This window comes from Lissotriton vulgaris, chromosome 9, assembly GCF_964263255.1.
Source record: "Lissotriton vulgaris chromosome 9, aLisVul1.2, whole genome shotgun sequence".
Classification (NCBI taxonomy): Eukaryota; Metazoa; Chordata; class Amphibia; order Caudata; family Salamandridae; genus Lissotriton; species Lissotriton vulgaris.
The window spans coordinates 594200051-594222251 of NC_141697.1; the positions used below are offsets into that span (position 1 = coordinate 594200051).

The 22201-nt window shown below is 49.0% G+C and overlaps 1 protein-coding gene across 1 annotated transcript in view; it reads right to left on the bottom strand.

Annotated features, from left to right (window-relative positions):
• Positions 1-22201, bottom strand: part of EML3 (EMAP like 3) — a 398769-nt gene that overhangs the window by 183482 nt on the left and 193086 nt on the right. Inside the window, exon 5 of the mRNA XM_086938192.1 lies at positions 17936-18058. Within this exon, the coding sequence (XP_086794318.1) occupies positions 17936-18058 (123 nt within the window). The remainder of the gene's footprint in view (positions 1-17935; positions 18059-22201) is intronic.

A 22201-nucleotide genomic window follows, 5' to 3' on the forward strand; every position in this document is an offset into this window, starting at 1 on the left:
CCCTTCCCCTTTGTCCAGTTTCGCACCAGAGCTGGGGCAGAGTGCCCCAGCAACTGGTTTGAACTGGGAAATGCATGGAGCACTTTGTGTACCCCAGGCAGTGTCTGAAAAGCATTCACTGAATGCAACCCACCCTGCCCCAATACACTAAAGCCTATCTGGGGAGGTGCTAGCATCTTCCTGGACAGGAAACCTATTTTCCATGCCTCCCCTGCCGGAGTTACGTCCAGCAGCAGAAGGGCAGACTCGTGTCTGTGGCAGCAGCATCCATTTTGTGATGCTGAGGCTCTTTTAAACTTTAACCGGGTTTACCAGTAACTACATGTCTTCTCCCTCTAGAAGGGTGGAATGCTACCCCCACTGCCAGGGCTGGCGGGGGGGGGGGGGGGGTAGTATTCCAAAGTGTTTGACACCTTACATGACATGTTTTGATAAAGCCAAACCAAAGTTAGCATTAACCGCACAAGAGTATATGGTATGGCTATATCATAGAACAGCTATAAGGAGACGGTTCTGAAAGCTGGAGAGGGGCTCAGCTCATGCTAGGGCACCCTCTGACACAAAAACAAGCAAGTGACTTATAGGTTAATATGTGTCTATATATACACAACTAGCAGGCCCAAGCGTTGCCTGGGGCAGAAGGGGGCTGGGGGCAGCATTTCAGGCTTACGTGCACTCCCGCCCCGGCCCCCGCCCGCCACGACATTGTCTGTGTTCCAGACAATGTCGTGGCGGGCGGGGGCCGGGGCGGGAGTGCACGCAAGCCTGAAATGCTGCCCCCAGACCCTGAGCCTTACCGCAGTTGTTCGGCCAACCTCCCGCACCGGCTCCCTCCCGTCCCGTGTCCCAGAGCCTTACCTGAGCCGCCGCTCCTCCCCGAGCTCCTCACTTCACCGCCGCTCCTCCACGTAAGCCTGAAATGCTGCCCCCAGACCCTGAGCCTTACCGCAGTTATTCCGGGCCAACCTCCCGCACCGGCTCCCTCCCGTCCGGTGTCCCAGAGCCTTACCTGAGCCGCCGCTCCTCTCCGAGCTCCTCACTTCACCGCCGCTCCTCCTCGTCATCATGTACGTTGCGGCCAGCGCTACGTCGTGGCCGTCAGCATCGCGGCCGGCACTACTTTCAGGGCACTACTTTTTTTTTAAAGTTATATTTTTAAATGTACGTTTTTTTTTTCTATAGCCTATGTCCATCTGCACACCCTGAGGATTACAACAATGTATTGGGTGTGTGGATTGGCGCTGTGGTTCCCGAGTTTACCTTGCCAAAAGGTTTGTGTTCTCTCTTTATAATAGTAGTATAGATGATATAGGTATACTCAGTAGCCCTTCCAGTCTTACTTCAAACCTGACTCCCTCACAAGAGGGATGTAACAAAATAAGCAATTTCTTTTGTGAGAAAATAGATCAAATCTATACTTCCTTCACTAATAACAACCAAGATCAAGCTGAGTACCACCTAGACTTCACTTTGTCGGTTAATTGCCTTATCTTTGGCCCTTTTTCCGAAGAGGAAGTAAGCAGGTGCTGATATAAACGACCCCACCAATTACCGGCCTATTTCACAGCTATCTTATTTATCAAAGGTCTTGGAAAGACTGGTAAATAAACAGCTGTCCAGTTTTCTCGAAACAGCTGTCCAGTTTTCTGGAGACCTACAATCTGTTGGATGTGTCACAGACGGGTTTCAGGGCTAACAACAGTACCGAATCAACACTCTTAGCCGTACTAGATGACATTAGAATACAGGTTGATCAAGGTAAAACAGTTGCCCTAATACTGTTAGACCTATCGGCGGCATTTGATACCGTGTCCCACAAACTCCTACTAAAAATGCTAGCCACAAAAGGTATACAGGCAAAAGCATTGAGCTGGATGGAATCTTTTTTGTTAGACAGATCACAAACTGTTTGCTTAGGTAATTTTACCTCCACCCCCGGAAGATCAAATATGGAGTACCGCAGGGGGCTTCATTGAGTCCGACATTATTTAATGTCTATGTATCATCCTTGGCAACCGTAGGCAATAAGTGGGGAAACAACATCTGCTCATATGCAGATGACACGCAGCTAATGGTTGTCCTAAACGGTGAAGAAGATACCAAAATTTGGCTGCTTAGCTGCCTTGCTGAACTATCTAACTGGATGCATAATCACTGCTTAAAATTAAATGCAGACAAATCGGAAATTCTTCTGTTTGGGGGAGCCCAACAGTTATGGGATTTCACCTGGTGGCCTATTACTCTCGGTACTCCCCCCAATCCAACTGAGTTCGCAAGAAACCTGGGAGTTCAGATTGACAGTACTCTGTCAATGAAAAAGCATGTCACAACAATATGTGGTAAAGGTTTCACACTGCTAAAAAGGTTGAGACGAGTTTTTCCATGGATCCCCGTGGAATGTAGAAAGATATTTGTTCAGTCATTGCTGATAAGCAGGATGGACTATGGGAACTCCCTGTTTGTTGGCAGGGCAGACTACCTCTTCACAAAGCTGCAGCTTGTCCAGAATGCGGCAGCAAAGGAGGTTTGTAACAAACAAAAAATACGATTCCGCCAAGAGCTGTTTGAAAGCTTTACATTGGCTTCCAATGAGGCAAATAGCTTCCTTTAAAATGTTATGCATTGCTCATAGGGCACTGCATAAGACTGGCCCCAATATCCTAAAGAATAGGATTTAATTCTATGCGCCGAATCGGAATCTCCGCTCTCAATCCATTGCAAGAGCCACCACCATTCGAATAAAGAAATCTAGGATGGGTGGACGTGCCTTTTCCCACCTGGCTGCAAACATTTGGAATGAGCTGCCAAAGGCTTACGGATTGTTACCTCACTTTAAGAAAAAAATTGAAAACCATTCTGTTCCCCAAAATAGATTAAAATTTCTGAGTCATATGCACCAGTTTGCATATACACTTTCAATCTTAGCGCCGTGATATCCTTGTTAGGATGAATGTTGCGCTTTAGAAGTATGATTAACATTAACATTAACATTAACATACTATATCTAAGTAAGGGGTGATTACACCACCTAACCCAGGCTGCAATTGCAGACCTATGATGTCAGTTTGAAAGGCTAACCAGGGGTGGCACAATACTGGTAGGCCTCTGGTGCACCTATGCCCTGGGTACCTAAGGTACCATATACAGGGGTTCACAAGGGTGACCCAGTAACCAATCTGGTATGTACCCAAAGTACATGGTATCAATTTAGAGAGAGAACAGCTAGGCTGTGGTCCTGATTAGCAGGGCCACCGCCATACTAAAGTCGAAAAATCAGTGAAACTCGGCAAAAAGTGGGGGTAACCATAGGAAGCAGACCCTACTCTCCTACAGACCAAACCAGCAACACCTTGCTCTGCTGAAGAACAGCTTGCAGTGCCAGACATACAGGTTCACTGGAGGAAATCACAGGGCATACCACAAAAATGAATATTGTTATTCTAAGATAAGAACATTGTAATTCCAAGATACACAAAAGATGTGTGCACTTTCCTCATGCAAATGAGGGAATGCCCTTTTATCATGCACATGATTCCATTACAGCAGTATCTTTTAAAAGTATGATGGGGAGTAATGTCTGACAAAGAGATATGTGCTAGTCCTTTAAACACGACAAAAATGTTTAGCTCCTTCGCCTTGACAAGAGAGCATTACTGCCTGACCTTCCACCGCAGCACTGTTTGTCTGTTTCTCTGAAGCAGACGCTGAACTGTTCTGTAACCAGTCAGATTTCCTTTCTTGTTTGCTTTGGTTTACATATTTGCTTTGTTTGGAATGTGCGTTGGAGAGATTTTGCTTCTACGGTCTTTTGGTGTTTACATTCAGAATCCTATCTGGTGTCTTTATCGGAATGGACCTAGACACAGAGACTGGTGTCCTGACACTCCCCTGCCCATGAAAACGTCTGGGGCTCTTCTAGCTGAGATGTGATGGTTAGGAGACCGGCAACAGTCCCAGGACCTACCAACCGCCACTTTTTAGGTCTCTCATAGGCAGCACGCATGCGCTGCTCTAGGAAGACCTTTAGCCACCGGTCTTCACTTTTCAAGCACTGAACTTGTGCTTGTGGCAGCATCCACCTTGCGGGAGAGAGCAGCGGCGCGCCACAAGCACAAGTGCAGTGCTTGAAAAGTGAAGACTGCTCTCCCAAGCACGCGCATGTGCACCACTCGTCGGCTCATTACCTGCTCCCCCTCTCTCACAACCTCTCCGCATCCAGGCACCGGGCTTCATGTTTCATGAAGTGCACAAGTAATTCAAAACAGCTGCTGCTTGTTAACTTCAACAATGGAATATGCGCACCTCAGTATTCTTCCTCACCGAGGTCACAGCGCTTGCTTTCATTATTAACACGGGCGCCACATGCCGCCAGCAAAAGCTTGTTTGCCTCTATTGTTTATTTTTTCATGCCTGCCTATTTCTTTCCGAGTTTGTCTCTTCTGGCTTTTCATTACCACAGCTTTCCTGCTTCCATCTCACCGATTCTACGTGCCTCGCTCTCTCCCTGACATACACCTCTTTCTTGCCTCTAGTTCTGACTCCCCACCAGCTCTCTCCCCTCTTCCTCCCCCACACAGTGACCACCGACCAAGCTTCCCCCCTCCTCGTTCATACAGGTCTAATTACAGGTCAGCCCTGCCGCCTTCTCCACCTTTATCAATTGGATTACAGGCAGGAAGTGGCGCATTAAAGCGCTGATCCTGAGATTAGTGCCTAATAGAGTTCATATTGTCCTCACAGACAGCTTCAAGCTACCTATAAAAACATGGGCTACTTGTCAATACCCTTCGTGCTCCCCCAGCAGGCCTGCATCGACCTGCTCTCTAGGGCGCTTCTGCTTCGGGGTCGGGCGCACAGTCCATCCCGAGGTAGCAGGGAAGGTGGAGGGGTGTTATCAGGAGAGGCAGCCCCTAGGCTCAGGCCCTGCTGGAGGGGATTTTTCCTAGATATCTAGTTGCGATAGACCTCTCAAGTACTTAGTGGACGGTGCACCACTGCTTATAATCCGTTGACTTGGTCACTCGTTTGCTTACCTATTTGAACCTCCACTAGCACATCCTCTTGTCCTTTTTGTTAGATGACTTGTGCTTTTTTTACGCTGCTGTTTCCATATTGCTGCCCCCTCCAAACGAGCATGTGCCCTCCTCGCCCCAAATTCACCAGCAGGTCGGTTGCTTTCCCTACTTATCCATGCTCCCTCAAACGCCCTAATCCTTATGTTTGATTAGCTTGACAGTGCCGCATGTCAGGGTATGGTTTTGCACTAGTGAAGTAAAATACATTTAGTGGATGCCGCGTGGTTCAGGAAATATAATGGCACAGACTTACTAAAGAGCGCACCCGCCACAGTCAGCGCTTCAGTAAAATGTCAGTGCTACAAGGGGGTCCAGCTAAAACTGCATTTTGGATTAGCCTTCGTTTCCCTTTTTTCTACGCCTCATTTTAATGTCCGATTTGTTTTGCTTCAACTGTTTAGTTTGTATTTAGTTAGACTGTGTAACTTAGTGCTTGAAAGGCTGCTACTCTCACACTGACCTGTGTGAGTACTTAACGACCCAAGTAGACAGCGTCCGCTCTGCTGCCGGTGAAGTCTACCTGCCTCTCTCACACAGTCTCTGCCCCTCTCTCTTTCCCTCTCTAGCTGTTCATCTCTCTTATTCATCACCCTGTTTCTCGCTCGCTCTCTCGTTCTCTGTCTCTTTTGGTCACTCTTTCTCTCTTTCACAGTCTCACTCCTGCGCTACATGTGTCTTTTTCTCTCCTCCTCTCACCTTTCTTCTCTTCTGCTTTCTCTATTCTCTCTTTAACTCTTGTCTTCTTTCTCATTCTCACCCCTCTCTTCATTGCTATTTCTCATTCTTTCTTTTTTCCACTCACTTCTCCCTCCATCCCTTCCTCTCTCCCTCCCTCTGTTCCTCCTGCTTTCCCTCCCTCTCTCCTTCCCTACCTCTTACTCCCTCTGTCCCTTCCTCTCTCCCTCCCGCCCTCTATCCCTCCCTCCATTCCTCTCTTCCTCCCTCTCGCTGTCCCTTTCTCTCTCTGTCCCTTCGTCTCTCCCGCCCGCTCTTCTGCCTCTCTCCCTCCCTCACTTTCTCTCACTCTCTCCTTCCCTTCCTCTCTCCCTCCATCCGTCCCTTCCTTTCTCCCTCCTTTCCCCCTTCCTCCTGCTCTCTCTCACTCCCTACCTCTCTTACTCCCTTCGTCCCTTCCTCCCTCCCGCTCTCCCTCCATCCCTCTCTTCCTCCCTCTCCCGCTCTTTCTCTCCCTCTCTTTCGCTCTCCATCCCTTTATCTCTCTGTCCCTTTTTCTCTCCGTCCCTTCCTCTCTCCCGCTCTTCTTCCCTCTCTCCCTCCCTCACTTCCTCTCATTCTCTCCTTCACTTCCTCTCTCCCTCCCTCTCTCCATTCCTACCTCTCTCCGTCCCTTCCTCTCTCCCTCCCTCCTTTACTTCCTCTCTCCGTCTCACCCTCTCTCCCTCTTTTCCTCACTTCTCGCATTCAACTGCTTCGGATCGTGTGTTAAATATTTATAAGGTGAAAGCACACACAAGTTGCAGTGAAGCGTGCCTTCTCCATTGATTGAGATATTATAAGAGGATTCCCCATGCCCTCTTCTCGTTTTATTAAACTGCAGGTACTGAATTATCAACGAGGTGTGGGATCCCTTTATGTTAAAGTGCATCTCTTACCAAACTTCCAAACACTTCTGGCAAAACAATTATAAGGTCCCAGGGGCGGGACCTATTGGCTATGCCAATGCTGGTTTGGTTAGTGTTGAGCCTGGCAATAAGTAGTATCCATTTGTTACCTCTTTGATGCCTTGTGACTTCACCCGCCTTGTAAAGTCCCTTACACCAGTGGGCTAGTGAGGCTGGTACAGCGTGCTTCATCGAAGACTGACATGTCCTTAATTCACTGTTTTCATTTACCTTTGTAGTCCTCTCTCTGGCAGCATCTAATGGGTTAGCTCAGGATGGTGGCGCCACTGCTGTTAAGGTATGTGTGGGATCTGCAGGTGGCTGATGTATGTAGTTGAACACTGGTTTACATGTCTGCATGGTGGACTGCAGGAGTACCACTGACTTGGCTCAAGACTGCTTTTAACTCTGCTTTTGTGTTAAAAAAAGCTGTTTGTAAGTGCTTTACAAAATATCCATGTTGAGTATGCCATAGTGTTCATTTACAAAACACAAGTGAATAATACACCCCATTGTCTAGGTGGCCTTAACGAAGAGTGGGAAAGAGATGTGGGGCAATCAGAAGATAAGGACTTGGAGGTGGCCTTGTTTTGATGCATCCCAAGTAGGTGCCTATAAAAGCTAGCCTGAGCTTTTTTTCAGCTTAAGGTCCTGTATAAGGCATATCATATAACAGGAACAGGCTGCACAGGATGGGGATAGGAATCGGTAACAGTTGTATGAAATGAAGATGGGTAGAGAGCCCCTCCTAATGAGATGGCCACATCAGCAACCTTTTATTTCTGTTGTCAGGCTGCTTGGTGTAGACCTGCTCTGGACATCTTGCTTGCTCACTTCTGGCATCACTGCCCTTCTCTTCAGGGTGTTCTGAGAAACTGGGGATTTACTGTGCTCGCATTCTGAATTTTCTTCAGTTCCAGGTTTACGTCTGGTGATTTTGGTGATCTGAGTGTTCCTTGTCTATTAATCCACATGTTGTGCTTTTGTGGCAGAAATAACAAAAAGTTATAGGTAGACTCTGGCCCTGAGATTCTTGGTTTAGTTCTTCATTTACAAGTTTTTGTGCAGAACTTCTATTGGCTAAAACTGCTGCCTCAGACCTATTTGGTGCTGGACAAGAGAGGGGATAGATACCAAGATCAAGATTTCAAACATCCAAGATATAGTAAGTCTGAAGTGAGCAGAACTGGTGATCGTGTCTGACAAATCTAAGGGTCCTAAACGTGTTCCTGAATCATAAAAGCATTTCACAATATAGGTTTTGGTCCTAAGTGAGTGATCAGATGGAATAGTGGAACTGTTGCTATTCTGGGGGCCATCCTTGAGTGGGTCAGAGGTTGCCTCCTCGGTTATCTTGGGGTTAAAGGTATCTTGCACTATTTGGAGAGGGTGCCCTTGGTCTCCTCACTTCCCAGATCGTTATGTTGGGAGGTGGGACCCTGCCTCGATGGTGGGCGTAACCTGCATGCATTGTGGGCTTTACTTGCGTCACTCTCCTAGGGTTGGGAGGAGCACCAAAAGTAGCATCCATATGGAGTTAATCTGTTGTGCACATATTGTGTTGCATATTTTGGTACACTGTGCCATTATTTTCCATTTTTTTGGGTTCCAGTGGGTTTCTTCTTATCCATGTCACTTGACCTCAGCCACTATGACAACAACGATTGGCTGGCTCCCAGGCCAGAGGTGTTCTGGGGAGATGGATGTTTCAAAATAATAATAAATAATCAAACAGACCTCCCTTCTGGACTTTGAACCTGGTTGTTTATCGTCATTTCTGAAGGTTAGACAGTTATATGCCAGTTGGCATATCGCCATATCCTTCTAGATGTGGAATTAGGGCCTTCCGATTCTTCTGCCTTTTTCTTATTGAAGCACTGCTTCCTTCGGCTCGTTCCCAAAATATGGCCGTAGAGTGAGTCTTTTGTGGCCAGTAATTGATTGGATCACATGATGGTCACATGTCTAAGTGATGCTTTGAAAACAGCACCCCTAACAGGGTCATATGTTGTGTATGCAAGACTGCTCCGGTCATCTAACAAGACCTGGCACTCAGGTATATTCTCATTATGTAAGGACTGTGTAGCGGAAAGGGTAGGAAGAGTCAATATTCTGAATATAGATCGTATTCCTCATTACACTGAGTCATATTCTGAATTTCTGAGGTTTCATCTGAGAGTTCTTCCTGTGTGCAGTGGTGCTGGAAAAATTTGCAAAGTGTGGGTGCTGCCATGAATATAACATCAGTGAAGTCATAAGGATTGTCAAAATCCAAGAGTGATCCAAAGAACAAGTGTAGTAAATGAGCCACGCCCATTCAGCAGGAGAGCGGTCACGGTGTAGTATGTAGGTGGTGGTGCATTTTAGGGCACGCCGTCACAAATATATTTCTAACGCATGGTGCGGTAGCACTCTGTCTTTACAGACATTGAAATAGCCACTAAATAGTTTTACTGATAAAACTATATAGCATGGAAACGATCGCGTGTATGAACCAGGTATCAAAACATATTTATCATTTGCACATTACAAAAGTAAAGCATCTTGACTGGTTTGATTCTATACAAATCTTTTATTTACGTCACACTTCAGAATTACAAAATATGTGATTTATTTGTGCTTCCTAATGCAGATATATTTTGAAATATGTGTACAGTTTACTTAAATGTATTTTAATTTTGTGTGTTAGAATAAAATGTTCATTCTGCAGCCGTTCCTTTCACACTCCCCATACCCCAGTTAGATCGTCACATGGTTCACATTACGAAATACTCCCAGGCCAGGATACAGGCAGAGGAAGGAAAGTAAACACCATTTTTCATTCTAAAAGATGAAGCATTTTCTTGGAAGAAACTGCCTGACATTTGACGTGTGTAGACCAAATGTGACGACATAAAACTAAATTTAAAGGTATCTGTATTGCTCATTCACCTTCTGAACTCCAGCATAAATATTTGGGGGGTGCTGGAGTACCTACCGCACCCCTACTTCCAGCGCCTATGCCTGTGTGGCATGCCTTTGACTGTTAGGTAGTACTTGGGTTTTTCCACCTGGTCTCTGGAAAAACAAGCATTTGCAATGCAATAGGTCTAGCATATGCGAGAGTTTAAGCTATTGGCATTGTAAATGGCAATGCCTTTTATTTATGTTTTAAAAACCAACACGTAAATATAAGGCATTGTCATTTACAATGCCAACAGCTCAAACTCTCGCAAATGCAAGACCTATTGCATTGCAAATGCTCGTTTTTCCCTACTTGCAGTATCTGCACAAAAGATGCTCAGAAAAAACAAAAGTCGATTGAAAGTTTCATGCAGATTGGTCAAACGGAGCCATAATTCCTTTATCTAATTTTGGCGGTTTAACCTAACCATAACTATACCAGTGCGAAAAAAGAGGATATATCAACCTGAAATCTGCTTAAAAGCAAACATCCAGACAGTCCAAAAGAGACACTCGATTTTTTCAAACTTTCACGCATTTGCTGTTCATCCAATTAGGTTCATGTCGGAAGAAACATCAGAGCACGTATTCCACTCGTAGAATCATACAAACAAGGTTAGTTTAGGTGTGGGGAAAAATCTTGTCTGCAATCATTGCCCTAAGTCTGTATTGTGTACAATAGAATTCAGAAATCTCATGAGCTCCGAATTCCATTCCTTGTGAAAATTGAGAATTATTTTCTGCTTCTATGACAGAACAGAAATAAGCGTCAATGTAATTTGAATGAAAGCTTTTCTTTAAAGTTAATGAGTTCATAAATTAATTTCTGTACCATATGATTTTTGGATTTGTCAATATGGAATGTATTATTTGGATTTTTTAAATCATGACCAGTGGATTTTTAGGGTTTCACATTTCAAGGGTAGTACAGCAGGGCCAGTAGTACTGACTTAAAATCCCATTTATTTATTTTTTGTATGCGTGCACACAATTTCATTTTCTGTAGTAAAGTAGTCGATTGCTGGAAGGAGACACTTTTGAACCTATTTGATTAAAAACAGAATTACAGAGGCCGCATACAAATTTCCTGTACTGTATCTACTCAACATAGGCAGAGCATGCTAAAACAATAAATTGTGTGGAATTAGGAACACTCCCATAATTCAAGCATGAGAAACACATTGGGTCTTAACTTTGTGAATACCTTTATCATACCTTATCCATACCATTAAAATGGTATCTGGCATTTGTTACATTTCGGTAGAAAAAAATGTTGATGCAACCGGAGTGAGGAACAAATGGGACTTAACATTTTTTATCTGCATCTGGGCATTCCTCTGTATGTGGTTTCAGCATTGCTGTAAGTAAATGAATCTGTAATAGGAATATGGGTCCAAGTGGAGATCTGAATCTCCACTTGGAGGACCTGGGAGACAAGGTGGCTGCTGATCTGTTGGCTGATCTTGAAGCATGCAATCTGATCTTGCACAATAATGAACCTACGCATCTGAAGGGTCATTTATTGGACCCTTTATTTTCTAACGTTCCACTCCTGAAGGCTTCACCGCCATGCCCCCTCCCTTGGTCAGACCATTTTCTTATTCCCTTTAATTTGACAATCAGGACGGATTCTAGATCTGATTGTAAAGGCTCTATTCGATCTTCACATAGACCTTGGTCTAAACTGTCCCTTGATGGTCTAACCACTGCCCTTGAGCAATCTATTCCTGCCCCCCTTTCGAACCCCCTTGAAGCAGATCGTAGTTTCCACAACTGGTTACTAGGAGCACTGGATTTGGTGCTTCCTAAGAAGTGTAGTACCAAGAAAAGTAACGGGTTTAAAAACCCCTGGTACACATCTGAACTGCGCGACCTTAGAAAAGTCTGCAAACGTCTGGAACGCGTCTGGCGGAAAGACTGGTCTACTAATAGTAAAGTCCCTTATCAGGAAGCCATGAGGGCATACAAGCTAGCCTGTAACCACACGAAAGCGACCTTTTATGAAGAGAGAATCAGGACTGCTTCCAACTCCTCAAGAGAAACATTTACTATAGTCAAGGAACTCCTGAATACCCCCTCTCCTTCATTGCCGCAAGCTACGAGCAGAGCTCGGTGCAATGAACTTGCACATTTTTTTGACAATAAGGTCAGAAAAATCCTACAAAGTATTCCTCTTAGTGCTCCTCCCTCTGAGTCCTCAACGCAGGTCGTGAGTGGTGTGAGCCCTTTGTGGGAAGTTATCACTCCCATAACTGAGGAAGACTTCCGCAAAGAACTAGCTAATCTCAAAAGTGGTTCCCCCTCTGACCCTATGCCCATCCATATCCTTAAGCGGATTGCACAGACCATCTCCTCGCGGGCCATGGACCTTTTGAACGCCTCCTTCGGCGGTGGGGAAGTTCCCCCTAGCTGGAAGAAGGCGATGGTTAAGGCTCTTCCTAAAAAGTCGGGACTTGACCCTGACGATCTGGCGAACTTCCGCCCAATTTCTTTGCTGCCTGGCCTGAGCAAAATTGCAGAAAAGGTTGTCAACCGCCAGCTGTCCACATTCCTAAGAGGTCATAACCTGCTCAAGAACTCGCAAACAGGCTTTCGCCCTGGGCAGGGTACTGACTCTGCCTTGATTGCAGTAGTGGAGGAAGCCAGACGCATTCTTGACGCAGGAGGCTCCGCAGCTGTGGTCCTCCTTGACCTCAGCGCGGCTTTTGATACCGTCAACCATGGTATCCTTATTCAGCGCCTTACTAGGGTGGGAATATCTGGCCAGGCTTTAAGCTGGATGACTTCCTTTCTGAATGGTCGGTCCTACCAGGTCTGTGATGGCACAAACCTTTCCGAGTCGATCCCCCTCCAGTGTGGAGTCCCGCAGGGCTCCTTGTTGAGCCCGACGCTTTTTAATATCTATATGGCCCCACTGGAGGATGTGGTTTCACCTTTCGGGGTGAAAATAGTGACCTATGCGGAGGACACCCAGCTTGTCGTCTCGCTTTCCCACCATGAAAATGTGGCAGAAAGATTCGGGTGCTGTTTGACAGGTATCATGGCTTGGATGACAGAATCACGGCTGAAACTCAACGGGTCCAAAACTGAACTTATGATGTTGGGTAACCTTTCCACCTCCCTTCCCAAAACCATGTGGCCCCCCTGTCTGGGTGAGGCGCCCCAACCCAAGAATGAGATTAAGAGCTTGGGAGTATGGCTGGAGCCCGACTTGACGTTCAGAGTACAAACTAAGAAAGTGGCAGGGATCTGCTATGGTTTGTTACGCTCCGTCCGGAAGGTGTTGCCTCTTCTTCCCTTCAGCTCTAGGAAACTTCTGATCCAGGGGCTAATACTGTCAAGGTTGGACTACAGCAACGCCTTGCTGCTCGGTGCCCCTGAATCAGCCATTAACACCCTTCAGCGAGTACAAAATGCGGCGGCCAGAGTACTGACCGGCACGGCGAAAAGAACTTCGGCCAAGCCCGCTCTCAGAGCACTCCATTGGCTCCCCATCCGGAAGAGAGTTAAATTTAAGGCCCTTTCCATCACCTTTAAGTCTCTCCAGGGAATGGGCCCCCCTATCCTCAGGGACCTTATATGCCCCTACAAGTCCTCGCGTTCCCTCCGCTCTGACGGGAGCAATTTACTGACCATCCCCAGAGTAAAGAGAGCTCGCTCAGGAGGCAGGAGGTTCTCTGTGAATGTAGCCAAGACCTGGAATGATCTTCCTGCCGCTCTCCGCCTGGAACCCTGTCTCCAGAAGTTTCGGAAATCTTTAAAGACATTCCTTTTCCCACGAGGAGTATGAGTCCGTTGTCTGAGGATCTTGGAAGCTAGCGGTGTGTATCAGCGCTGGGACACCCTTGGGCAGCCATGCGCTTAAGAAATCTAATTTCATTTCATTTCATTCATTTCATTTCAATGCTTTCACGTAGAATTAATGTTCCATAGTTACCATGGGTTGCTGGTATAGTTGGCGATGAGTCCCAGACCGCAACACAAGATCCTTGCTAGGACCGCCTTCAATCATCGAAACAGGGGAAAGGCTTCCATCACTCTGCCAAGTTTTAGAATCAACGGTTCGCTGTTCCTCCCAGTGAAAGCAGGATACAAGAAGCGCACATCCCCTACAACTAGTAGCCCATAAGGTCGTTACCAACACCGATGAACAACTCTTCCTAAATGAACTACTTGAAGGACTGGCGTTCAGCACCACATAAACCAGCAACCCATGATAGCCTTAATAAAGCTTGATATTGCGCCAGGCCGGAGTCCGGACAGTCATCAAGCGGCAAAACACAGTGACGGTGCACCTACCTGTAAGCTGTTCTCAATGTGGAGATAGATGCTATCTAAAGCACCAGCAGTAGGTGGTTTTTATACGAAATCAGTGGGAAATATATCTGTTGAAATAATTTAGGTAGTGATTTCAAGTAGAACATAAATGCAGAAATGTAATTCACGGTGAAAGCATTCCTATTTGTAGACTCATTTTTAATAGTAGAGTCCACTCACTTCCGTGAATGCACCCGTTCACCGCGATATTACTTGCTCTCAGTGGTAGAATGATCCTTCCTAGTGGCACCGAGGTTGCAGGGTATTAATAGTGTGATTTGCATTGTTGCGAATATATCTGAAATGCAGCTTGCTAAACAAGCTACAAAAAGACACGCGTCCCAGAGACGCACTCTGTGGTGGGGGAGGAGTGTTGAAACACGAACAAGACGGAGAGGAGAGGCGGAGCGAGGCGCGCGCGCGCTTGTGTGTGTAACCTCACGCTCGATGCCTCCCAAAAAACTGCGGTCGAGCTTTTTGAAGCCTAGTAACTAAAAGTCTCCCCGGAGCAGTGCATGCGCTGGCTCGGGCAAGACCTAAAAAGGTTTATGTCCTCCTGGCAAGGAGCAGGGTTTACTTTCTTTTACATTTAAGGGCTAGTGCAGTTGCCTCTTTTCTCAACATGATTCATCCTTATACTGTAGGAACTGTCACAATGAAGGATGCCACTGGTTGTAATGGGAATAACATGAAAACATTAAAAACTTTACTGCAGAAATGCTGATCACACAGGCCCCTGGGAGCTACTGAATGTCCTGCACGTGAATGTGCATACATGCGCTCACCAACAAAGTGTTCCTGCTTTGGCAACAGCGGCGGCTCCTCCGCTAAGGTGGAGGAGCATTGCCCCACTGCTTCAACTGCAAGCTGAATACAAAAAATAAAATGATAATTACGTTTCGTTATCATTTTTTTTTTATTCAGTTGAAGTCGGGTGGGTGGGGCAAGACTCCCCACGTCATGGGTGAGAAGTGGTAGCAGCATCTTAAGTGCGCAGGATGGTTTGGCCGGCCTGAGTAAGCTGGCCAAACCATCATGCGCACTCTGCAGGTTCTCCACCCAGGCTGCATTACAGCCTGGGTGGAGAACATGCACAGCCTGCCAGTCCCTGCCTCAGCGCCGAACCACAGCGCTCAGACCAATCACAACGCTGCTGTAAAGAAGTATTGTGATTGGTTAGGGTATTCTGGGAGGCTGTGTGCTTCCTACTTGCTGAGTGCAGAGAGGAGAACGGAGAAAGATGAGGTGGCGGCTGGCGGTCTTAAGGTAAGAGATCTTTATTTGTATTATTCCCCCCTAGCCTTCACCCCCGCCTGCCCCACCATCCCTGTTCGGTAGCAGCCGCTACTGTTTGGCAACGTAGGCCGTGGACTGCTGGGCTGCAAGGGAGCTTGGTTCCACCGAGGAACAATCTATAATTTCCCTGTTGTTTCAGACTGAGCATCCAAAGACCCCAGTTGACTGTATTGTATCCTGAGAGTAATTTATTCCCTCATGTTAAATAGTGAGCACGTATCTCTCCCTTAAAACCGTAAACAATGCCACCATGCATTAAGTGAATGTTTTGGTCAGTACAGGTCGGTGACTCACTGCATTACTTGAAAGCTCAGAAAACTCCATCAGGTTTGTCTTTGTAATTGGATACACAACATTGCGGTCCGAATCTGTCACTCCCCTTTTCTGCATTGACTACCCCTTACTCTTGTTGCCTTTCCAGTCTCATGATACCCATTTTTCTTACCTTCTTACGTCTCCAGGCTGATGGATCTCATATTCAGCCATCTTGCCATCAGAGGAAACCAAAGCAGCCGTGGCAATTTTGTCAGACCAGCCACACCTGAAGCACTGCTGCTTAACAAAACCAACCGCTAGTACTGCCTCTTTTGTTATTGGGGCTGATACGGCAGCAAAACCGCACCCGGTGACAAAACCGGCCCCCACTGCTTCACAACCAGCTCCCACTGCTCCAAAACTGATCCTCACCATTCCAGCCTCCTGGGCTAACGCCCAATGCCCGCTACGGCCAATCCGGCCCTGTGTCTAATGCTAATGACACTCCTAACCACCTTACTTGCCTAGGCCGATGTTATACAACACCCTTTGCTTCCGTTGTCACATTTCCTTCCACATTGACACCCCACTCTCTTTATTGCACCACGTTAATGATAGCCATGGCACCATACCTCTCCAGCTAAGGATGTTCCAGACCTCATGCTATGTTATGAAGATTTGTAGAGCGCACAATCATCCAGGAGGGTATGCTGGCACTGAGGAGGTGTGGTTCTAGAAAAACCTATGGGCGAGTGAAAACTGGGACTTCAGCCTCTAGTGGAATTCAAGAAGTGAGGAGGAGGTACCTATGTGTAGCGGCAGACCATTCCACTCTTTAGGAGTAATATAGGAAAAGGCTTGACTGCTGGATCTGGTTTTCCATATGAGTGTTAAGAGTGCAAGTAGGAGATCGGATGGGCAGAGGTGTTTGGAAGGTTTGTGAAAGCAGATGTGATTGTTGAGGTATGCTGGGACAGTGTTATGTAGTGCCTTGAAAATTAGGTGAGATGTTTGAATTGTGCTAATTTGTGAATGGGGAGCCAGTGGTGCTCCTTCCGGTGTAGTATGATGCGAGTGCGGCGTGGGAGTTTGAGAGTGATTTGGGCTGCCGAGTTCTGAATGGTCTGCAGCCTTTGGGTGAGTTTTTTTGTTTATACCGGCATAGAGGGTGTACCTGTAGTCCAGCTTGCTTGAGGCAAGAGCTTGTGTGACAGTTTTCTGGGTGCTGATTGGAAACTATTTGAAAATTCCTCCGCATTTCAGGGTATGGAAGTATGAGGCAGTGACAGCGTAGATTTGGGCGGTCATATTGAGTTTGCTGTAGATGACAATCTCAAGGTTCTGGGAGTGGATGGTGTGGGTGGGTGGAGGTTCTACCTCTGTAGTCCTAGGCTTGTGAAGTCTGTCTGGCCTAGTGACCTTGTAGCCAGGAGGGAAGAGGTGTGGCGCTGCAGCCAGGGCGACTAACACCGTGCGCTGGGGCTCACAGTTCAATCCCGGCACCAGTGCAGGTCAGCCCAGCATCATGTGACTCTGGACAAAAGCTTGCTTAATCTTCCTGACGGGCCCCAGCGCCGGGATGCCTCCGGGTAGCTGTGCGCTTTACAAATACTGGATTTACATTGAGGTGTCAGGTGCCGATGTGAGTCCAGCAAAGTTTCAGTGAGGAAAAGTAGGCCCAGGGCATTGTTGTACAGCAGGTCCCAGATCTCTATGGCTTGTTTGGTGAGTGAGCGGGTGTTATAGACCTTAAATGTGAGTGCTGAGTGTTGTGTGCGTGGTTGCAGAACTGTGTTAATCTGAGAAAGTGAGTTGTTGGGTGCTGTCTGTGCAGGTGAAGAGTGTTCTTAGATGTGGGTAAATGAATAAAAACTTGCAGGAAGCACAGGAGAACATTCCTTCGAGGTTGTGGGGTGCGATGAGTCAGCAGCATAGGGAGTGGCGCCAGGATTGAACATGTGGAGGGCCTCAGCGAGCAGCGACAGGAGGGGGGAGGACCAGGGTTCCTCATGCTGGATGCAGACGGGCTTGCATTTGGCACACCAGTGGCAAAGCCACTGCGCAGGTATGCTGCATATCCACGCTGTGATCACCATTAAGTAGGTCCTGGGAGAGGAGAGGAGTGATTTCACTTCCTGTGTAGATGGATGATTAGAAATCCAGTGATGTCACTTCCTATGCAAATGGATGATGGAAAATACCTTACCTATCCAGACTATTGAAGCCCAACCTCCTTACCTCTCCAGGCTATTCAAGTCCATCCCCTCTTACCTTTCCAGGCTATGGAAGGGCACTTAACTCTCCAGGTTACTGAAGCACATGGCCCCTTACCTCACCAGGCTAAAGAAGCACCTGACCCCTTAACTCTCCATGTTTATGACACCGCTTTTCCAGCTTTGCACTCTAATAGCAGCCCTTCCCTCTTACCTCTCAAGGCTACTAGAGCGGTTGAACAGGTTAGCGGATGAGGCAGCTTTCTTAGTCAATCTCAGTTTGGCCTTCTCCAGTCCATCCTTTGCAGGCTTGTCTGTGGAGGCGGACCGGCGAATTCTAAAACAAAGTGAAGGAGAGAAAGAGTAAACAAACAGAGACCATAATAAACAAGGATCAGCGGGGCAAAATATGACAGCTGTCTTGACGGCAAGAGAGACTCATGGGGGAGAAGAGACTTTAAATAAGGGAACTATACATGTGCAGCTGCGGTTCCTCAATGGAAGCGGAGGAGCGCTGCTCCCCACACAGCTGTGCAGAAAGCTGGTAAAGTATAATAGTAAAAAAAAAAGATTTTTTTAACCATTTTATTTTTCCGGATTTCCGCCGAATGTAGAGGGCAGGGCAGGGCCAGTGTGTCATTGCCGCTGATTGGCAACAATGATAAGGTGCCCCTTCAGTATGAATTACACATGTCGGTTTGGCCGATTACATTATTACGGCCAAACAGGCATGCGCAATTCAACCTCTCCAACCCTGCTTTCATTAACAGCTGGTTTGGAGAGCAGGCACGGGCCTTCAGTGCTCTTCGAAATGCTGAGGCAGCCTGCTCGAGCCAATCCAGACAATTCTCTCATGCAGCATGAGGGCAGTGTCTGGATTGGATTAGGACCTGTGGAAGCTGTGGAACCTCACGCTTGGAGGAGTCTGGAAACAGGAACTGGAGAACACAGAGGACGTGCTGCAGGCTAAGGTGAGTAAAAGTTTTTTTCATTTTTAGGGCTCGCCTGCTGTGCGCTTGCACATAGCTGGCGAGCTATATTGCAGCCTAAACAGAGTTAAACCAACTCGGCGATTTCTTTGAGTGCCCGAGAGCGCGTGCACATCAAAGCCACCAGCCTCCTCGGGCATCTCAAGCTTCCCTCAGCCGGCATTTCTCCTCCCCTAATTAGTCATGCACGGCCGGCCGGTCAGCACATCAAAGGCTGCTGCTCACGGCCCCTATTCTTCCCTTCTTGCCTCTCCCCGCCCCCTTCCCACCACAGCAATGCAGAGGGCTTGTTTATATTGCAGCCCCTAACCATCTCGCATGCTGCTCTTGAAACAATAACCATTGTTGGTCATGATATAATAAACGCTCTAATTATTTTATCAGGGCCACACAGAATTTTATAAAGTCTTTTGCTGGCATTTTCGTTTTATGCTGATTGGTATTAACGCTCTAATTATTTTATCAGGGCCACGCAGAATTTTATAAAGTCTTTTGCTGGCATTTTCGTTTTATGCTGATTGCTATTTTACACCTTTCACATGCTGGCGATTTGCTTCAAAGATACACATTCATCCTGAATCCCGTTACTAGAGCTTTCTCCTCTTCTGCTATATATGGGTTTTAGTTGAATTTCATTGATCTCTTTTACTAATGATTTATAAAAAGTGCCACCCACCACACAGCTCCACCTACACAGCTCCACCGATGCACCCACCACACAGCTCCACCGATGCACCCACCACACAGCTCCACCGATGCACCCACCACACAGTTCCACCGATGCACTCACCACCCAGCTCCACAGATGCACCCACCACCCAGCTCCACAGATGCACCCACCACCCAGCTCCACAGATGCACCCACCACCCAGCTCCACAGATGCACCCACCACACAGCTCCACAGATGCACCCACCACACAGCTCCACAGATGCACCCACCACACAGCTCCACTGATGCACCCACCTCCACCGATGCACCCACCACACAGCTCCACCGACACAGCTCCACCGATGCACCCACCACCCAGCTCCACCGATGCACCCACCACACAGCTCCACCGATGCACCCACCACACAGCTCCACAGATGCACCCACCACACAGCTCCACTGATGCACCCACCTCCACCGATGCACCCACCACACAGCTCCACCGACACAGCTCCACCGATGCACCCACCACACAGCTCCACTGATGCAACCACCACACAGCTCCACCGACACAGCTCCACCGATGCACCCACCACAGAGCTCCACAGATGACCCCACCACACAGCTCCACTGATGCACCCAAGACATAGCTCCACGAGGCACCCACCACACAGCTCGACCGAGGCACCCACCACACAGCTCCACCGATGCACCCACCACACAGCTCCACCTATGCACCCACCACACAGCTCCACCGAGGCACCCACCACACAGCTCCACAGAGCAACCCACCACACAGCTCCACTGATGCACCCACCACACAGCTCCACCGATGCACCCACCACACAGCTCCACCGATGCACCCACCACACAGCTCCACCGAGGCACCAACCACACAGCTCCACCGATGCACCCACCACACAGCTCCACCGAGGCACCCACCACACAGCTCCACCGATGCACCCACCACACAGCTCCACCGAGGCACCCACCACACAGCTCGACCGAGGCACCCACCACACAGCTCCACCGATGCACCCACCACACAGCTCCACCTATGCACCCACCACACAGCTCCACCGAGGCACCCACCACACAGCTCCACAGAGCCACCCACCACACAGCTCCACTGATGCACCCACCACACAGCTCCACCGAGGCACCCACCACACAGCTCCACCGATGCACCCACCACACAGCTTCACCGATGCACCCACCACACAGCTCCACCGATGCACCCACCACACAGCTCCACCGAGGCACCAACCACACAGCTCCACCGATGCACCCACCACACAGCTCCACCGAGGCACCCACCACACAGCTCCACCGATGCACCCACCACACAGCTCCACCGAGGCACCCACCACACAGCTCCACAGAGCCACCCACCACACAGCTCCACCGATGCACCCACCACACAGCTCCACTGAGGCACCCACCACACAGCTCCACCGATGCACCCACCACACAGCTCCACCGAGGCACCAACCACACAGCTCCACCGATGCACCCACCACACAGCTCCACCGAGGCACCCACCACACAGCTCCACCGATGCACCCACCACACAGCTCCACTGACACAGCTCCACCAATGCACCCACCACACAGCTCCACAGAGGCACCCACCACACAGCTCCACCGATGCACCCACCACATAGCTCCACCGAGGCACCCACCACACAGCTCCACCGAGGCACCCACCACACAGCTCCACCGAGGCACCCACCACACAGCTCCAGCGAGGCACCCACCACACAGCTCCACCGAGGCACCCACCACACAGCTCCACCTATGCACCCACCACACAGCTCCACCGAGGCACCCACCACACAGCTCCACAGAGCCACCCACCACACAGCTCCACCGATGCACCCACCACACAGCTCCACCGAAGCACCCACCACACAGCTCCACCGAGGCACCCACCACACAGCTCCACCGAGGCACCCACCACACAGCTCCACAGATGCACCCACCACACAGCTCCACAGATGCACCCACCACACAGCTCCACAGATGCACCCAGCACACAGCTCCACAGATGCACCCACCACACAGCTCCACCGAGGCACCCACCACACAGCTCCACCGAGGCACCCACCACACAGCTCCACCGAGGCACCCACCACACAGCTCCACTGATGCACCCACCTCCACCGATGCACCCACCACACAGCTCCACCGACACAGCTCCACCGATGCACCCACCACACAGCTCCACTGATGCAACCACCACACAGCTCCACCGACACAGCTCCACCGATGCACCCACCACAGAGCTCCACAGATGACCCCACCACACAGCTCCATTGATGCACCCAAGACACAGCTCCACCGAGGCACCCACCACACAGCTCCACCGAGGCACCCACCACACAGCTCCACCAATGCACCCACCACACAGCTCCACCTATGCACCCACCACACAGCTCCACCGAGGCACCCACCACACAGCTCCACCGAGGCACCCACCACACTGCTCCACCGAGGCACCCACCACACTGCTCCACCGAGGCACCCACCACACAGCTTCACCGAGGCACCCACCACACAGCTCCACCGAGGCACCCATCACACAGCTCCACTGACACAGCTCCACCAATGCACCCACCACACAGCTCCACAGAGGCACCCACCACACAGCTCCACCGAGGCACCCACCACACAGCTCCACCGATGCACCCTCCACACAGCTCCACTGATACAGCTCCACCAATGCACCTACCACACAGCTCCACAGAGGCACCCACCACACAGCTCCACCGATGCACCCACCACACAGCTCCACCAAGGCACCCACCATACAGCTCCACCAAGGCACCCACCACACAGCTCC